We start from the raw sequence: 19800 nt of genomic DNA on the forward strand, positions 1-19800 counted from the left end.
TTATGTTCTCTTTTTCTTTATTTGAAGCCAGACCTATTTATTTGACATGCTGGCAAAAAAGTCTTCAGCTTTACCAACAAAAAAAGTCAAAAAAGTATCTAATAAGTTTTACAAAAGAAAAACAGGTACAAATCTTCTGCACTGATATTCAGCCTTCATTAAAACACAGTGTTGCTGTTAAATTATTCGTGAGTGCAGCTGGATCATCTTCCGACACACAAAAGTAATTTCCTGAAAAGCAGCGCATTAAGGAATTATTTATCAGCATGTTACACGACACGAGACAGAAAGCAGCTGCTGAGGTCCACAGACGGCTTTATTGACTGTTTTTGTCTCCTCCACTAAACTAAACGTGTTTTCCAAAAACGAAAAATGAAATGGTTCATCTGTCAACCATCGAGTCATTTGAGAGAGAATTTATTTTGTGTGTTTTGTGGTAAAAACCTTCTCAAAGGTGAATACCTACTATTTGTTTCTGGGCCAACTTGGGCTTCATGGAATAAGATTTTTCACTGTTATTTAAAGTTTCATATTTCCTCTTCACATAAATTAAAATATTAGTCTTCAGACTATAATGTTCATGTCTTGTATCTCTATGCTGTTCTTTTCCCTCCTAGTTTATGTGGGAATTGTTGAATTGTTGGGTTTCTCTGTATAATGTTGTACATTTCTGCTGTAAGGACTTTAATGTGTTAAAGTGACATGAAATAAACCTGTTTTGTGATTTGGAGTGATAGATTGAATTGAATTGAATTGAATTGAATTATCTGGAGTAGAGCTGGGGGTCTGAGGAGGAGGTGGGTGGGGTGGGTGGGTGGGTGGGTGGGTGGGTGGAGCTTGCAGACATGTAAAGCTGTTTGTTTTCTCGGGACAACGCCCACTTGCATAAAGTCAAAGCGTGAGTTTATCTCACGGAGGCGCGCATCACCTCATAGACGATCTTTGATCACTGGAATCTCAGGTCTTTGTTGTTGCGCTCTCCATTCCAACAAGCCAATCAGCGGCCAGATCCGGCCCGGAACGCCCACAGTTCTTCCCAAACCGTCCAATCAGAGAGCACTCCTGCGGCCAGACGCCATTTTGTTGGTTGACAGCAGGCGGCGTCCCGCTGACGGAACCTGTTGCTCCGCAGTTCCGTGTTGTGCAATGGACGGGTGAGTTCTCCCACCGACCTCCGGTCACACGCCACTTAAATGTAGTTTCTGGCTGTTTTCCATCCCGGTGAGGGCAGTAACCTGAATATGCGGCCGGGCGGAGTTAGTCCGGAGAGCAGGTCGTCTTGTTGACAGCTCGGCTGTCGGTGGACTTGTGTTTGGAGCAGGAAGCTAAGCTAGCCGCGTTAGCTGCAGTGTTAGCCTGAGAACGGGCCGTTCTCTGCGGGCACAAACTCCCTCAGCTCGGCCTGCTGGGACCTCCGGCCGACGGAAACACCGGCTTTTTAAACGTAAATTACGGTTTCCAAACCTTGCACGTTAGATGTGGTTGATAACAAGTTGTTCGGAAGAACCATGAAGCGGCGTACGGAACTTCCAGCCCGGCTCTCCGGTGCTCTCACGCCCACTGCGGCGCTGCTCCCCCGGACACTCCTTCAGGGAGAGTTCAGGGCTTCGTTAAAACATTCAAGTATTCATGTGCTGCATATGTGCCGAACTGCACACTTTGATCAAATGATCAGTTTGCGTTTGTAACAGTTATGTTCAAATGTTGTTGTTTTTTATTTGGAGTGAAAAGGAATTTAAAATGACTATTTATTGTCCCAGAGAGGAACGGAAGTAACCGACGCTCAGATGTTGTGAAACGGAGTCATTTAAAACTGGAGGTGTTCATTGAAACCGCGTATTTCCACACTTGACTTGTATGCCAGCAGCCAGTCAGGGTGTACATTTTTGTTAACATTAAATTGATTTTGTGTGCTGAATGTGTGCCGGATTATAAAGCGACACCAGGTCATTAGTTTTAAGTTAAAGTGTCCTCTTCTTACAGGTGTGTTGTTCTGTACATCTTTAAAAGGACGCTTGTTCACATGGAGTTTGGTTTACCGGTCCACTCCGGCGAGAACAATTCAAACTAACTGGTGCGAACCAGTTTTATTCCCTTCTGCCAATGATTCGTAAGAGTTTAAATGCCATTGAAATATATAGTTTTATGTTTTGCATGTGTGCCGAATTGAAGAGGGTTACTGTTTAAAGTGTAAAATCCATTTCCCATTATGTGTGTTTGTGTGAATCAGGGAAGGTGCCTGAAAATGACTGTTTTTCATATGGAGTTCAGTTCTCAGGAGAGCAAACGCAAATACCTGATGCCTAAATGTTGTTAAACGGTGTAATTTGGATTAAGTTCAGTTAAATTGGTCTAATTCGAGTCTTTATCTTTTGATATTACGCATTTTGATGTTGTGTTTACATGTTGATGCTTCTGCAGATCATTTTAAAGACAGAATTGGTCTCAAATCGGCCGTTAGGTCTGTTTGCAAAAGGAGGAAAAACCAATTTGTCCTGCAGCTGTTTAAAACTTCACAGTTCAGTCTGTTAAGGAGAAACTGACTGGTTTTTATTCTCCATTGATTACAGTAGTTATTGACGTTGTGATTGACGGGCAGGAGTCAAGTCACACTTTGTTGTGCTCGATCCGGTTCTTTTCGCTGCTTCTTCTTCACTCTTTAAATGTAATAAATATGGTGTTGGCTGCAGTCAGGAGACTTTTGGGGCGTTTGAGTTCCTGATGCGAATATTTGTGCTTCGTCAGGACTCATTTGTGCCCCGAGGGGTCCTCTTCCAGCTGGTTTACAGTCGCGTCAGCTTCAGCCTGACCAGCCGGTTTTTCACTTCCTTTAAGCTCGTATGTTCGTGTCTGAAAGTTTTCTCATGCATTCGTTTTCCACAAAACACAGACATGCACTCCAGTTTACTGTACTTCTGTACAGGTTTGGGACTGAACTAGTGATTGTGGTGAAAACTAGTGTCTAAACGTCCAAAAAACAATGACTAATAATACCATTTCAAAATAATTGGGTGACGTTTTTTCATCAAGAAAACTAACAGCTTAAAGAGAAAACGAAAACTTTTTTTTTCGCACTGAAACAACTGCAAGAAAATAGTTTGAAAGGCGACAAAATGGATCAACAACAACAGTAATAACTCCCACCGTCCAGTACGCGACCACTCGTCTAAATGTGGGGAAAAGCAGCTGCAAGACTCACAAAACAACATTTACTTTGAATTTCTAACACCCGCCTTCATCATGTTGGCAGTTCGATGAAGACCTGGTGTGTTTTTTTTTTTCAGTTGCTGAATCTCTTATCGTGACTTCCTTCCTGTGAACATTTCAACATGTATGCAAAGTAGAGCTTCTCATAACACTCCATGAATAATAAATTCATATTTACTCGGCTTTAAAAGGATCCAGTCCTCACGCTTCACCAACAACAAGCCGCCGTATCGTGTCTCGTAGCTTCCTGAATAAACAGGAAGTGGAGCTGTGTTTGTCTCGGCGTCGTTGGACGTCCGCGTGCTGCGTTTAAAGCGTTTATTGAGCGTGTCTTCTGCTCTGGTGGTGGTTTTAGTGGATCACATGGTTGTTGTGTTAAAGTGATGAATCAGAGGATGTTGGAGTCAGGAATTCCTGACAGTTATTGTGTTGTAGATTTAAATTTAAAAGGCTAAAATGAGCCTTTTTTGGGGGGACATTAGTCTTCAGTTGGGAACCAGAAGGACAAAGTGAAGTCTCCCTTTAAGGAAAGTATTCAGAGAATGTTCCTGAACGCAGCACGGTAATGCAGCAGGAAGCAACGACTTTCACGAGGAATATTCAGTGTCGTCTCTTCATCAACATGTTTTCGAGCATCTGTGATTTCACCACAGACCTAAAACCGGAGCTGAAAATCTTCAACACTCCTGAATTACAGCAGAGTGTTCCTGAGCCCATGCAGTGATTTCCACCACAGAATCGTGGCTGTTTTTAAATCCTAATATTGGTGTTCAGATTTTGTCCCTTTGCATCAGATTTTGGGTAAAAATGTTGGGGAGCAGAAATGTGCTGTCATGTTGGAGAACCCTGTTGCCATGGTGACAGTTCAGGTGGTTTAACAGTGAATGTTTTCCCCTTCGGACGCCTCAGAAGGTCCCAGTGGAACTCGGTGTTGACAGTCTGACTTTGGGGGACGAATTCAAGAAAACCCACCTGGTGTCTCCTGACCTGACACGCCTTCTTCTTCGATCTCGGACAGTGAAGCTCCGCCCCCTCTTGAAACATGATGTCATCAGAACACCTCGCCCGGTTCGTCGCTTCATCGCCGTAGACTTTCTGAAGGATTTCAAGGGTCTCTGTCGAGTTTTATACAAAAAAAAAAAATTAAAAAAAAATTCTGTAGTGAAAATCACCTCATAGGCTCAGGAACACCCGGCTGTAAGCGGACTTGTTGAAGAGTCTCTGTTTCTGTGCTCCAGTTTCAGGTTTCCACGGTGACACCACTAATGTTCACGTACCAGCGGTCACGTTAACGTCTGATGATGATGAAGAGACGACACTCTGAATACTTCCTGGTGAAGGTCGTTGCTTCCTGCTGCTCCGTCTGCGTCGCCGTGCTGCGTTCAGGAACAGACGGCCACAATAGGGTTGGACAATATAGCGCAAAAGCAGTCGTTTCCTTGGAGACGCACGCTCTCGCCTTGTCAATCACACCTTAAAAAAACATGGCAGCGACGACTTAGAGACCCAGGAAAGGCTCGTCCTGCGACTGCACTGATGTGGAAATGGTTTATTTCCGGCGTGTTAAACGAGCCCTCAGAGGCGCCTGACAGGTTCACCTGCGTCGTCTGAAAACGACCCTTCAGCTATCGATCTCTCTCCTCTGCTGGGTTTTTTCCTCTCGGCTTCTCCCTCCGTCTCCTCACACAGCATCTCTTTAACCTCATCAGTTATTTCTCCTTTTTTTTGTTTTGCTGTTTTTGTGTTTTTGTTTTTTTCTCTCCCTGCTGCTTCTAACACGCTGTCTTCTCTTCACAGCAGTGTCCACCACGATATAACAGTTGGTACTAAGGTAGGCACCTCTGCTTCTTCCTCCTCCTCTTCCTCCTCCTCTCTCTGGTTTGCTGCTTTGTTTGCTGCTGTAACCATCTCTGCTGCCATCTGGGAACAATTCGGTGTTTTTTTTCTCTGTGTAATTAGCGAGGACGCCGCTCAAGTTGTTTGTGTCTTGAAACTCCTTCTAGTCGCATTCCACAACAAGTCTGAGGATAATCAGATTAGTCAACAACAACACGCCTAATACGCTCTGAAAGGACCACTCTGACAGACCAAGAGTACGATGATGCCTTCAAGGACCCCTCAGCTCCGTGGTAACCATGTGGTCATGTGGTAAAAATATGTTTGAGAAAAAACAAAAACCAGATCTGACTTCCTGACCGCCGTCCTGCCAGATGTAAGCCGTGAGGAAGAAGGAGGAGGAGGATATGTTTTTGGGGCGTGGCTAGGTTGATTGACAGGCCTGTGGTTCAGTTAGGTTTCTGGTATATATCGGTCCTTGGGTCCTCCCCCAGTGATGTCATCGTTAGTTTGTGAACGTTATGAATCCTCCAGTTCAGATTCTGTCCGTCACCATCTTTGCTAGTTCGGAGCGGTTTGGAGCAGGAAGTGACCATATTTGGACGAGCTGGGGGAGGAGCCAGAGGTGGATCTGACCGATCTGATTGGAAACCTGACGATACTACGTCCCGCCCACCGATAGCTGTAACCTGACTGCACCGCAGGCCTGTCAATCAAACAGACACCCCCCCAAAACCAGGTCTTCTTGAATCTTCTTTTCTAATGAATGAGGAGAGAAATGTTAAGAGTCTGATATGATTTTCCAGTCTGTTTGATGGGTGTATCGATCACCTGCGGTGGGCGGGGCCTGCGTATCCCTGAGGCTTTGTCGTTTCAACCTTTTAGTTCTGATTTCTGTCAGTGATGTCATTTGGTCCGTGTTTCACATTAGACGCTTCATGAAGGGAAAGAAATCCTCCTATCATTCACAGGCTTTTATTTTGAAAGAAACATTCGATAACCACTGTGGTATATTTTTATTCAATAGAAAAAAAGTTTATCCACAGTTAGGCTTCACAAAAAGTATTTGTTTTGGTGTCTGAGCTGAAACTTTATAAATGACCACAAATCGATTAATCAGTTTAATAATGAAGTGATTTAATCGACAATTAAAAACGTACGCTGCTGTTATGTTTCTTTTACTAAATGTGTTTATACTGTATTTTTCGGGGACAACTTTTGCCCCCACTGAGGCAACGCTTGACCTTTGACCCCTCAAATCTAATCAGTCAAAGTGAACTTTTGTACCAAATCTGATGAAATTCCTGAAAGAAAACAGGACAGTCACGAGGTCACAGTGCAGGAAATGTATCAAATATTTTACCACAGTTACCGTCTGCAAAACCTAGAGGCACTTTAAAAAATACTGCCACCAGAGGTCGGCTCCAAAAAGCCTCCGGCTCCATAGACTCCCATTCAACTTCTCTCATCAAATCCAAAGTGAATAAAATGTGTCCATCAGTTATCTCGGTGTTGTTAGCTAAAGTCACTCCTTCTTCTTAGTTTTCTGGAGGTCCATCTGAAAATAATCCCTCATTCATTAGAAAAGAAGATTCAAGAAGACCTGTTTTTGGGGGCGTGTCTGTTTGATTGACAGGCCTGTGGTGCAGTCAGATTACAGCTATCGGTGGGCGGGACGTAGTATCGTCAGGTTTCTGATCAGATCGGTCAGATCCACTGCTCGAGGATTCTGCCCTGAACTTGTAAATATAATTAATATTTCACTTTCTTTGGGACAGTTTTTTATGCTCCTTGATTGCGTGTTTCAGGGGAACTCTGAGATTTCTTGGGACACAAATTTTAGATTCCGTAATGTACAAAAGATTCAACAGGAAGAGGAGGAGGACGAGGAGGGTGAGGAGTCCTCCGATGAGCACAGCGCTCCTGTTTCCTCCTCTGGCCTCAGGCGAGTCATTTGAAACCACGGCGACTGCTTCCCCCCCCCCCCTCCATCCCTGTTAGAGGGACGGTTCATGCCCAGATAAGGATATCTCAGGAGGTCAGAGGTCAGCCGGGGCATCGATGCCTGCAGACCCACGGAGGTGAAGAAGCATCAGCTCTGAGATCAGCTGATGGACTCTGAAGTGTGTTTTAGTGTCGTTGTCTTTCTGAGTGATGAGTTTCATGTCTGCTTCCATCCTGGAGAGAAATCGTGACTCACTGTGCCGTCAGAAATACATTTTTTTCTAACGAGAATCCAGCTGTTTTAAAAAACCAACAGCCTTTCAGCCAGTTGTTATCATCCTCGTCTCTCTTCACATCGACATACATCCAACTGGATCGCTGTGGATTTGCATCCCAGTTAAAGCTGGTTTTATTTCTGCAGCAGTAACTCTACCTGCGGTTGGTTTCTGACAGGCTGTTCGCAGCGTGCAGAGCTGTGGGCTCTTTGTTTGGGTCGGCGGCCCGAGGCGGAGGTCCGGCTGTCGGTCAGCAGCTGTCAGACGGAGATGGAGATGGAGATAGAGGGGGGGGGGGAGCAGCGCTCAGGTTTCTGCTGCTTTTATTATTCATGTGAGGATCAGTAAGAAGATCTGAGCTGCTTTGTCAAGATAAAAAAAAAAAGAACAGGACCACTTGGGTTCCTCTGAGAGGAAACACAGCGGCTGCATCGAAACGCGTCGAGAAAGCAGGTTGGTGGAAATACATCGTACAGAAAGGCGCCCCCTGCTGGCCACAGCTTCAATATTTAACAAGCTGCTCATTAACTACAACTGAAGTCTGTATCTTCTTAGTTTTCTGGAGGTCCATCTGAAAATAATCCCTCATTCATTAGAAAAGAAGATTCAAGAAGACCTGTTTTTGGGGGCGTGTCTGTTTGATTGACAGGCCTGTGGTGCAGTCAGGTTACAGCTATCGGTGGGCGGGACGTAGTATCGTCAGGTTTCCAATCAGATCGGTCAGATCCACCGCTGGCTCCTCCCCCAGCTCGTCCAAATATGGTCACTTCCTGCTCCAAACCGCTCGCTGTAAAGTTTAGGTTTGTTTACATGGTTATTTAGTATTAAACATATTAATGTGAAATCAGTTGGACAAAACAACAGCGATGTCCTAGTTTCATAAACTGCTTCTGTTTCACATTTTCTTTCATACAAACTCAACTCTTCCTCCATGTTTGTTTGTTTTCCTGATTAATTCACTCTGCTGCTCTCTCTTCCTGTAAATGTATAATTAATGAGTTTATTCTTTGTACTTCCATCTACTTTCCTCACAACTGGAAACAAAGCGACTCTGACTGATCAATAACCGTGAATGGAAACATTTAGAAAAAGCATCTCCTTAATTATTCAATGAATCAAACATTGTTAGTGAAGCACCTGTTTGGTTCAATTAAAAAGTGTTTCCCAGATGTGAACAGTAAAACAACTTCGGACTTGGAGGAAATAAAATAGTAAAAAAAAAAAAAAAATGTAAGAATAATTTTAATTTTAAAGTTGATCAAATAAAGCCAGTTGAAATTTAATAATTAAAAAAAAAGAGTTTAAAAATGATTCAACTAAAACCAGATAAAATATTGGGAAGATAACTAAATACATAAAACATGTACAGAGTTTGTCCACCAGAGGGCACTTTCAGGCAGATTTTTAAGAATTACATTTTTGGACAGTTTTTTTGATATCTCTGCATCAGTCAGGCTGTAATTAAAAGTTTCTTTTACTGGAAGGTTTTATTGTGAAGCAGCTGCAGGAAGTGCGGTGAGTTCTTATTTATTTTTTTAATAAAAGCTGTTTGAATCGAGCGGATCAGTTTCACATCTTTTGGCTGAATGAATCTCAGCCTGTTTGTCTGCATCTGGTTCTCATCGAGCTGCAGCAGGAACCCACAGCCGGCTGCCTGCTGGGGGGTGGAGGGGGGTGCATCTCAGGCTGATGGTGTCAGACCTGTGACATGTTTTTACACTGAGCTGCTATAAAGGACAATTCCACCATTTATTCAAGCTGAATGTGTGTTTCCAGTGAAATGCGTCTCTGTAGTGACACCTAATGGCGACAGTCTGCAGCGTCACGCTGCTCTGAGTCAGACAGAGCTTCCAGTCGGGTCACAGAACCACCAGAACCAGGCGGGAAATCCTCCTGTGATTTACAATAAAACTCTTTATTCTTATTTTATTGATCCTTTCAGTTTGTTTTTTGTTGTTTTGGTGCTTTGTAAACCTGATTAATAAAACGTATCATATAAATAAAGTTTTTACTTTGATTATTCAATATTCAGAAATAAAAACCGCTCCTGATTTGCTGATTGGTCGAAGTAAACACCCAAAAATTGCTGCTTCCACTTTCAGAAATGTGAAGATTTCCCTGAATTATTTGATCTTGTATGTTAATCAATTATTTTTGGTTTTGAGCTGCTTATTCAGACGCTGCATCTCTTGGACTTTTTTTTGAATATTTTATCGACCCGATAATAAAGTGATGAATCGACTAAACGTCCGACAGGAAGGTCGTTCACTTCTGTTTCTCTGCTGCTCAATGATGATGATTATCTGCTGCTCGTCTTTATTATTTATCAATTATTTTTCAATCTGATGAATATTTTCTCAGTTTGATTAATCTTTTTATCAATTAAATGCAAAATAATCATTTAAAATCACGCTCGTTAATTTCCGCCAAAACCTCAGAGACTCAGTTTAATATCATGTGACAATGAAAAACATAAAAATCTTCATGTTAGAGGAACTGGAAGCAGAAAATCTCAAAATGAGAATAAATCAAATATAATATGTTCATGAACATGTTTTACATTTTGATATGAAGCTGAGATGTGATCGTCTCTGCTCGGTAGTTTTCTTCGTTCCTTTTTCCTTCTTTCATGTTATTAGTGAAGTTCGATGTCCTCGTTGACGACGGTGTCTTTCTGTTTCAGAGAGGATCTGACGAGCTTCTGTCCAGCGTCTCCAACGGCCCGTATATCATGAGCACCACAGGTCAGATCCTAAAAACCTTTCAAAGTTTGCTCCCAGAATATTCAGGAGTGCAATATTTCTAATAAAAATATTTATTGCAGTGTTATTTGTTTTCATTCCAGTTACTTATTATTTTTTTTAACTGTTAAAAATATTTAACAAATCAAATTTTCCATTAACTTAAAACCCTTAAAACTAAAATGTCAGAAAGTACTTTTATGATCCCTCATTTGTCTGTTTTATTTTTGTGAGTAAAATCTGTCTGATAAAATCCTTTCGGTATCGTTAACAAAACACATTACAAAATAATGAAAAATCATTTACATGAATGGGAAGTTAAAAACCAGGAAATCACAATAATTATGGCAATTTTTAAGCAATTTCCACAATATTTGTGGCAGCTTGAAATTTTTGGCAAAATTTTTAAGCAAAAGAAACAAAAAGGATGAATTCTCTGTTTTCTTTTACAGAAAGAAAAACACATTACAGGTAGAATATTTCTGGGATGTGCAGCAGGATTATTATCACAGGAAGTCAGTGCAGATTACTCAATCTAAATTTATGTTCCCTCAACTTGCAATTTTTGCAATTTCACTGCAGAAAACTCACTTAAAATTGCATCATAGTTTTTCAGAAAAGATGCAAAATCAAACATTTTGATCAAAACCATCACAAAAACCCCAGAGGAACCGATAAGGGTCCTGGAACCGTTCCCTGTGGTGCACGGTTCAACTTCAGAGTATAGTGGCTCATATCTCACCACTTTGTTATAAAGACTGTTAAACCCGGCGTGTCCTCTCCTCCGTAGCCAATGGCAACGACAGCAAGAAGTTCAAAGGTGACATAAGAGGTCCCAGTGTGCCGTCCCGGGTCATCCACATCCGCAAGCTTCCCAACGACATCACGGAGACCGAGGTCATCAGCCTCGGCCTGCCCTTCGGAGACGTCTCCAACCTGCTGATGCTCAAAGCTAAGAACCAGGTACAGTCCGGTTCTGTTCAGACCAGAACCAGGTACAGTCCGGTTCTGTTCAGACCAGAACCAGGTACAGAGTCCGGTTCTTTTAATACCAGAACCAGGTACAAACGTGAACTTCCTGTCAGATTTTTTCATGCAAACAGAAACTATGAAACACTTTTAAACGGGGATCGGAACCAGGACATGTTTAGATGAACTGGATCATGTCCTGAGCTCCTCCCCCTCACGTCATGTTGTCCTCCGACCTCTGACCTCAGGCCTTCTTAGAGATGAACTCGGAGGAAGCGGCCCAGAACATGGTGGGTTATTACTCCACGGTGATGCCCATCATCCGGCACCACCCGGTCTACGTCCAGTTCTCCAACCACAAGGAGCTGAAGACGGACAACTCCCCCAACCAGGAGGTAACGCACCTGACTAGCTGTTAGCATCTGTTAGCATGTATTAGCATCTGCTCACCCCCCCGTTCTTTCTCAGAGGGCCCAGGCGGCTCTTCGGGCCCTCAGTTCGTCACACGTGGATGCGGCGGTGGCGGCTCCGAGCACCGTGCTGAGGGTGGTGGTGGAGAACCTGATCTACCCCGTCACCCTGGACGCCCTCTGCCAGGTAACGACACAACAACACATCGTTAATGAGCACACACGCTGATTTATCGAGATTTATTTTCTAATGAATGAGGGATTATTTTCAGATGGACCTCCAGAAAACTAATAAGAAGGAGTGACTTTAGCTAACAACACCGAGATAACTGATGGACACATTTTATTCACTTTGGATTTGATGAGAGAAGTTGAATGGGAGTCTATGGAGCCGGAGGCTTTTTGGAGCCGACCTCTAGTGGCACTCGCTGGTATTGCAGCTTAAAGCACATCATTTTTCAGAGCCGGAAGCTACGAACTCTTTTATATCCAGTCTGTGATTTTAGACTTAACAGACGAAAGAATTACATTTCCTGAAGCAGAAGTCCAGTTCCTCCCTCAGATGTCACATGTTTCACACCTGAACACAAATATTTCCCCCCAAACATAATTTTAAAAAGCTAAAACCTCATTAAACTCCATCCTCAGATCTTCTCCAAGTTCGGCACCGTGCTGCGGATCATCGTCTTCACCAAGAACAGTCAGTTTCAGGCTCTGCTGCAGTACGCAGACGGAGCGTCGGCTCAGGGCGCCAAACTGGTGAGCGGCAGCCACCGATAGGAATGATAAATAAATAAACCTCGTCTGCTCCTCCTCTGACGGCCGTTCTGCATTTCAGTCTCTGGACGGACAGAACATCTACAACGGCTGCTGCACTCTGAGGATCAGCTTCTCCAAACTCACCAGCCTCAACGTCAAGTACAACAACGAGAAGAGCCGCGACTTCACCCGGCCCGACCTGCCCACCGGGGACAGCCAGCCCACCATGGAGCACCCGGCCATGGCCACCGCCTTCAGTAAGACACGCCCACCGCCTTCAGTAAGACACGCCCACACCGACGAAGAAGAGACCGGCGTGTACCGATGTAACGGGTCACACCGTTAACAAATAAACACCTTTATTTACAACCCTGTCTCAGAATAAGTTGGGACGTTCTGTAAAATAGACCAAAGACGTCATCAAATGTTAAAACTGAGAAATTTCATTGTTTTATCAAAACGATCTGCTCATTTTGAATTTGATGGCAGCAACACGTCTCCAAAAAGTTGGGACGAGGTCATGTTTACCACTTCTCTTTTACAACACTGTAAAACGAGCAGTTTCCAGAGTTTTGAAAGTGAAATGTGGTCCCGTTCTTGCCTGATGGAGGATTTCAGCTGCAGTCGGGTCTCTAATGTTCTTCTAAAACTCTCCACAGCTCCAGGTATCATCTCAGCTTCACCGTACGGCGGAGCGACTCACGCCTTCCCGCAGGCCTTCACCCTCCAGCCTGCAGGTGAGTCTCACCTGAGACAGGCCCCGCCCACCGACGGAGATTCAGGCTGACCTTTAATCTGACTTGCTGTACTGTTTATTTATTATTTAGAACATTTCAAATTCTCACTTTCTTAACATGTAAACGTGCACCAATAATCAGCATGAAATGATTCAATATATTTATAACGTGTGAAAGGGAAATCATTTCAGTCAAAAGTCCTTCTGGTTTCATTTAGAGCTTATTTTTGTTTTTTAATTAATTTGATCATGAATATTTTGGTATTTAAAACACCTGAAAACAGAAATATTCTAGGAGTAATAACTTCCCTGTACTGTAAATCAATTAAATCAGTATATTCTCACCTCTAAGAGGATAGCAGCGTTACACATTTTGGCATTTTTTTTCTTGAAAAGCGACTGAAAATATCAATCAGTGATAAAAGTTGTTAATCACATCGAGGATCAGACGTTAGTTTGAGCAGTTTGGAAGTGTTTTCAGGGAGTTGTTCACTCCTCTCTCCTCCTCCCTCCTCCCCCAGTCTCCTCCCCCTATCCAGGCCTGGCGGTGCCCGGTCTGCCAGGAGCCCTGGCCTCGCTGTCCCTCCCCGGGGCCACCAGGCTGGGCTTTGCCCACATCCCCCCCGGACACTGCGTCGTGCTGGTCAGCAACCTCAACCCCGAGGTGAGGGATTCCCGATAATCGATCAATCCGCCTTTCACTGATGACCGATGAGCACACAGTATGTTTGTTAGAGCCTCATTCTGACAGGATTATTAACAACTCATCATTCAAGATGGAGGTTTTAAACTTCATGAAACTACAGGATCTATTCTGTAATACAAAAAACGTCCATAAATCTACTTTATCTATTATTCCAGCGGTACCGAGAGGGTCTGGCTCTGTGTTGCGGTGGATCATTGAACTGTGCGAGGGGGGCGGGGCCTCTTCAACAGCTGTGGGTCTGATCTGTGTCTGAAATGTAGTTTTGGACTGGATTTAAGGCTGGTCTTAAGACTGGATTTAAGACTGGATTTAAGGCTGGATTTAGACCTCTCCTTTCAGTACAGTACACAGACCAGATCCCGTAACATCATGAAGTTTGAAATCCCGCCCGGAGACGTGAGTTTAAATACTCCACTTCCTGTCGTGACATTAATCCGAGACGTCGGGGTCTCCAGTTGATGGACAGTTTGCTGCTCCACCTTCGTTCACGTCTGAATTATCGACAGAGTTTGACTTCCTGTTTCTTCTTCTCTCCTACATTAAACGACGGTTTGCTCTCCCTGATGTTTTTACCTTTGTGTTGCGCCCTCTCACTTCCCGTCATGTGTTTTTTAATGCCTTCATATTAAACTCTGTTGTCATGACACGCCCCCATCACCCCTCCCCTCTCTCTGTACCACACACACACACACACACACACACACACACACACACACACACACACACACACACACACACACACACACACACACACACACACACACACACACACCTGTGCAGTCATGTGTGAAAATGTTCTCCTCATTATGACATGATCTGACCCCTCCTCTCCAAAAGGTAATTAACCTTCTGATTGACCCCTCACCTGTCTTTTTTTTCCCATTTTTAATTTGTTGCCATGGAAACGCCTCGGACCCTCCACCTGTCCTGCCCTCCCACCTTTACCTGTCCTGTCCCTCCGCTGCCTTCTCTGCTGTCTTTAAAGAGAGTTACGCCCCACTGCCTCTTTATTCTCTTCGGTATGTTGTCACTAGCTTCTTATTTTGAATTATCAGGTTGTTCTGATTTAATTTTTTTTTACTTTAAGTTTCTGTTTATTGTTTTTTCCTCTTTTTTCATTTGTTTTTAATTTTTGTATTCATGAAGAAATGAGTGTCTGCTGGTTTTGTCAGATTTTGCGTGTTGATTTGAGTTTATTCACAATATTTGCAGCTTCTCTTCAGCTGTTTTGATGCAAATTAAACAAATGTACACAGTTAGACACAAACAAACAACTAGATGCAAAATATGACAGTAAATACCATATGAAATAGAAAATAAAGGTTTTATTCATGGTTGGAATATCTTACATCTCTGAAGTTCAGACTTCTGTTAATTGTCACTAAAATCATAATGTACACTTAAATAAATGAAAGCATGTTGCATCAGTGTTTCATGGTGCTCAGTTATAACTAGATTTAAAGTTTATGTTCACTAACGTGTAGATTTAACAGCCTGACAATCTGCTGCCACAATACAAAAGGCCACTTGTGTCCTGTTCAGGCATCAAGACGAGCTGCTTCACCAGCTGATCTTCCTATTAATACAAATTAAACCAAATCTCTGCAATATTTGATTATCTTTCAAATCCCATGAATTTTCCACAAAAAAGCTGCTCAATTTTTTTTTACAGGCGTTACAGCAGAAAGTAAACCTTTTAAAAATAACATTCGCTTTATCAAAAATCAAATGTCCTTATTTATAAACAATAAACACAAACCACATGAGGGTTCAGCTAATGGAACAAAAATATTTCTGTGATGTACAATATAATATACTTATTATCAGAGGATTTTTTTTTATTTTTTAAATCAAAACATTTTTGCTCAACTTGTAATTTTTGCTAATTCTTCCAATTTTACAGCAAAAAAACCACTTAAAACTCCACAAATAGCATCGGATGTGTTTTTTTTAAAAGCTGCCGCAAAATCAAAAAATGTTCAAAATGAGGAAGGTTTTCAAAACATCAAAACATTTTTAGAAAAATAATTAAAGCTACAAACCGACGGACACGGAGTTCTTCAGACGTACGTCGTCCAACACTGAACCTTTAAATGTTTCATTCCCGTGAGGAGCTGCATTTATTGTGAGTTTCATCTTATTTCATTGAGCTTTAGGTTTTGAGTTTTTGCATGCCGGGTTTTTCTTTCAGTTTGCATGTCCTCAAAGTGCTGAATCAGCTGCTCTTGGTTTTTTTAGTCAATTCCCAATAATTCATAGCTCCTACACGGTGTAATCTGCCGTTTACTTTGTTATTTTGATTTCCTCTGACCCTTACCCCCCTTAACTTCCTCACTTGCATTTCCTGTGTATAACATTCAGGAACTCCTGCCTGCTAAATTAAATTCACAAATTGCTTTAGTGTTCCCAGCGTGTCACGGCTGCTCCTCCCTTCACCTGCAGAGTTTTACATCCAACAGTGATTCCCTGTTTCTCAGCTAAATCTCCTATGACATCACTTTTATTTTGACCAATAAGACCAAGGGTCAGTGGCTCGGCAGGCTGCAGGCAGACCAGTTTCATACAGAGCTTCCTGTAAGGGTTTTAAAGGGTGTAGCTCTACGTGTAGATGGTTGTCTGTCCGACCTGCTGTGGAACGAGTATTAAACCTTTGATTTGATTTTCTGCCTGTGTGTTAAGGTGTTTACGGAGACGTGATGAGAGTGAAGATTCTGTTCAACAAGAAGGAGAACGCTCTGGTTCAGATGTCCGACAGCACGCAGGCCCAGCTAGGTAACAGGCTGAGTGGGACGCCGACGGGCGGGACGCCACTTCTACGTTTAAAAACCTGCTTTTGGTTTTAATATGGTTCACAGCGATGAGCCGAAACATTACGAGGGTCCAGAACGAGTCTGCGGCGGCTCAGTTTATTTTTCGGGCAATGCCAGTCACCAGATTCTCTCCACCGAGCTCCTAAAAGCAGGTCTGGTTCCAGGGGTGCTCCCCGGGCTCCCTGGTCGGGGTGAGGCCACGTAGTGCCGACGACTGCGTTTCATCCGGGGGCCTTCCATCGGACGTTTTCCAGTTACAGATCTCATCTGGTCTGGAAACGCCGTCGGAACCTCCAGTCGGAGATGGAAAGCGTTGCTGGTACAGTGATTGACGGACAGACGGCTCCGGCCCACCGAGACCTGATCTCACCGAGTCGGGCCTCCCTCCGGTCGGGCCTCCGGTCGGGTCTCCGGTCAGCAGCTTCAACACGGCGGTTCTCGTTGGAGGATTTTCACATCCAACTGTTGTCCAACTGTCTGATATCTTGGAGTTCATCTGCATCGTGCTTCACTTCGTAATGTTTTGGCTCATCGGTGAACTAATATCACGTCTTTCTCGTCCGTTTTAAAGTAGCTGAGCGCTTGTCGGTCCGTTGAGCAACGTCTCTGCTGGTTTTCCTTCGCAGCCATGAGCCACCTGAACGGCCAGCGGCTGCACGGGAAGCCTCTGCGCATCACGCTGTCCAAACACACCAGCGTCCAGCTTCCCCGTGAAGGCCACGAGGACCAAGGCCTGACCAAAGACTACAGCAACTCCCCGCTGCACCGCTTCAAGAAGCCCGGCTCCAAAAACTACTCCAACATCTTCCCGCCTTCTGCCACCTTACACCTCTCCAACATCCCGTAAGTCCTCCGACAAACGCTCCAAACTTTACCCGTTGGTTCATCCTGCAGCATCTCAGACCTGCTCTGCTTCTGTGCTTGTTTTTAGTCCCTCTGTGGTTGAAGATGATCTCAAGCTGCTGTTTTCCAGCTCTGGATCCATGGTCAAAGCCTTCAAGTTCTTCCAGTGAGTCACTCGTTTACCGTCTCTGCATTAAAGCCCCGCCTCTCTCTTTATAGTTCTTCCTGTCTTTCTTCTGAAATCTCTTTGCACATCTTCACTCTTCTTGCTTTGTCCTCCATGTCCTGGCCACTGAAGTCCAAACCTTCAAACCTCCATTCTTGTTCTCAGGGTTCATCCTTCCACCAAAGTCCCAAATTTTGCCTGAAGCCTTCTTCCGTGTCCTCGTCCACAAAAGCCTGTGTTTGCCGTTCTGTCCTTCTCCTGAGAATTAAACCATTTTCTCATGAGTCCATCATCTTTGCTGGGATGTCCCCAGTCCTTGTCCCAAAGTCCCGGTCCTTCCTTTCCCTGAAGCTCGGGTTCTTGCCCGAACTGCCTGTTTTCACCAAGTAGCCCCGGTTGTAGCCCTTGAAGCACGAGTCCTCGTCCCGTAGCTTCAGTCCTCATCCCGAACCTCCAGTCCTCGTCCTCGTCCCGAACCTCCAGTCCTCGTCCTCTACCTCCAGTCCTCATCCCGAACCTCGAGTCCTCGTCCTCTACCTCCTGAACCTCCAGTCCTCGTCCTGTAGCCGGTTCTTACCCCCGGCCGGTCTTTCCTCCCAAACCTTCTCTCCTCGCTCTGCCCTCAAACCTTCCCGGATCCACGTCTCTGGGTTTAACACATTATCGGTGTCTCTTTCAGGAAGGACCATAAGATGGCTCTGATCCAGATGGGCTCCGTGGAGGAGGCCATCGAGTCCCTCATCGAGTTCCACAACCACGATCTGGGGGAGAACCACCACTTGCGGGTCTCCTTCTCCAAGTCCTCCATCTGAGCCTGGGACTCCGCCGTCGGGACCGGGACGATCCGGACGGCGTCCACTACACTCCGATCATTCCAACACGTCTGCAGAAACCGCCGTGAAGTCTGGTGTGATGTTAAATTATTATTATTTTTTTTTTACATTTTTAGGTTCTTTGCCTTCGAAGCGTCTCTTGAGGAAAAACACCTGCAAGTCGGAGAATAAAGTCAGTAGTCTGAATCTGTCGGGATTTCTTTGGAATGAATTCAGAGTTCTTAGATTGCGGTCAGTGTCCTTCTCGTTGGAAAGCTGTTACCTTTCAGCCACTCTTGCCTTTTGACTTTAATCTCAGATTTAAGGGATTAATGTCGGCCTTCAAAATTCTTTTCATCAGGAACTCTGAAGTGTTTCAAGTTCTGACTTTATTAACTCAGAATAGTTTCTTTGCTCTCCGACTCCCAGTTCTCAGAGTTCTTTGTACGACTTTAATCCTTCTCTGTAGCTTTTTCCCCTTTTAAAGAAACAGCTCTGCCTGTAAACCGTCAGCTCCGACAACATCTGGGAAGTCATAGATTTACGCTCAGGCTGTCAGATCCCGGTTTGACCTTCGGATGACCCCTGTGCCTTATTCCTGGAGTCAGCATGACCTTGACTTCAACTTGTAAAAAAGAAAGAAGAATCCTCTGTGAATTGGCAAAGAGCACGTTTACAGTTGATAAAGGTTTACTGTTGATGTATTGCAGATATATTCATATTTTATGTGTATTTTATTGGTGTTTTCAGTCCTTTGTTAGTTTTGTACTGCTGGTTACTGTAGCGTGAAACATGTGAACTGATGTGTTTTTAGCGGGTTTGCTGGGTTTTTAGTCCTAGATGCAATTTCTTTTTTTTCTATTCCTTCTTCTCTTTTTTTTTCGGACTTCTTTATTTCCACATATGCAATCACATTTTAATCAAATCAAATATCACAGCAATATTTTAATCATTCCTGACGTTTTGGTTTCCGGTGTCTCGTGAGCTTTTTTTTTTTTTTTTTTTTTTTTTTTTTACAATCCGAATGTTTGGTTTCTGTCGTCTTCTGTTCGGTTTGTGAATCTTAGCTTTTGTGTCGTCTGTCGCGTTGCCTCTCTGAATGGTTTTTATTTATAAGTTTGTGATCCACTACAGCTGAAACCAAAAACGGCCTTTTTTTTCTTTTTCTTTTTTTAGATGCAAACAAATCCGCCTGCCTCAGGTTTCTGGTTTTAATGACTTAAAAAAAGAAAATGGTGAACTGGTTTTGGCTTTCTTGGTGTTTTCCTGTGGGAATCTTTTTATTCATTTCTTCACTGGATTCAGCCGACCGGTGCGACTTCAGTCTCTTGCTAAAACCAGTTGTTCTGTGGAGTGCCTTCAACGCAGCACCGAGTCGTGCATCAGGCATTAATTCCTCTTCTATTCCGAGATGAAAGTTTGGCGGGGAAGAAGCCCCGCGGCCCTCGTTAACGTACTGAAACCAGAAGACGCTGGTTTGGTTTATTCGTGTCTTAATATAATTATTGTGTCGACATTCCAGCCGCTCAGATGTCCACCTAAAAAAAAATAATAATAAGACAACGATTCTTCGCTCTCTGAATGAA

General features: G+C 43.7%; 1 protein-coding gene across 3 annotated transcripts; it reads left to right on the forward strand.

Moving 5' to 3' along the window:
- The first annotated feature begins 1088 nt into the window (after positions 1–1088).
- ptbp1b (polypyrimidine tract binding protein 1b) lies at positions 1089–19215 on the forward strand. Of its 3 annotated transcripts, none has more exons than XM_069722419.1 (15): positions 1109–1154; positions 5005–5038; positions 9946–10006; positions 10794–10966; positions 11221–11367; positions 11441–11569; positions 12031–12141; positions 12221–12398; positions 12801–12878; positions 13399–13541; positions 14569–14602; positions 16263–16355; positions 17020–17236; positions 17325–17402; positions 18082–19215. In XM_069722419.1, the coding sequence occupies exons 1-15, from the start codon at positions 1147–1149 to the stop codon at positions 18212–18214; spliced, it is 1617 nt and encodes a 538-aa protein (XP_069578520.1). In that variant the 5' UTR covers positions 1109–1146; the 3' UTR covers positions 18215–19215. The 3 variants fall into 3 exon arrangements, with proteins under 3 accessions (XP_069578521.1, XP_069578520.1, XP_069578519.1); XM_069722418.1 differs by lacking the exon at positions 1109–1154 and adding an exon at positions 2047–3265; XM_069722420.1 differs by lacking the exon at positions 5005–5038 and having other exon boundaries at positions 1089–1154.
- Positions 19216–19800: the final 585 nt, after the last annotated feature.

This window comes from Brachyistius frenatus, unplaced genomic scaffold (assembly GCF_029030835.1).
Source record: "Brachyistius frenatus isolate BFR_SWC_R1_liver_20210118 unplaced genomic scaffold, ASM2903083v1 Contig_291, whole genome shotgun sequence".
Taxonomy (NCBI): Eukaryota; Metazoa; Chordata; class Actinopteri; family Embiotocidae; genus Brachyistius; species Brachyistius frenatus.

Bases quoted from the DNA above. Each gene is read 5' to 3' on its own strand.
- ptbp1b (XM_069722418.1), top strand. The intron at 11,570-12,030 runs GTAACGACACAA...CTCCATCCTCAG, and splicing joins CCCTGGACGCCCTCTGCCAG to ATCTTCTCCAAGTTCGGCAC. The intron at 12,879-13,398 runs GTGAGTCTCACC...CTCCTCCCCCAG, and splicing joins CTTCACCCTCCAGCCTGCAG to TCTCCTCCCCCTATCCAGGC.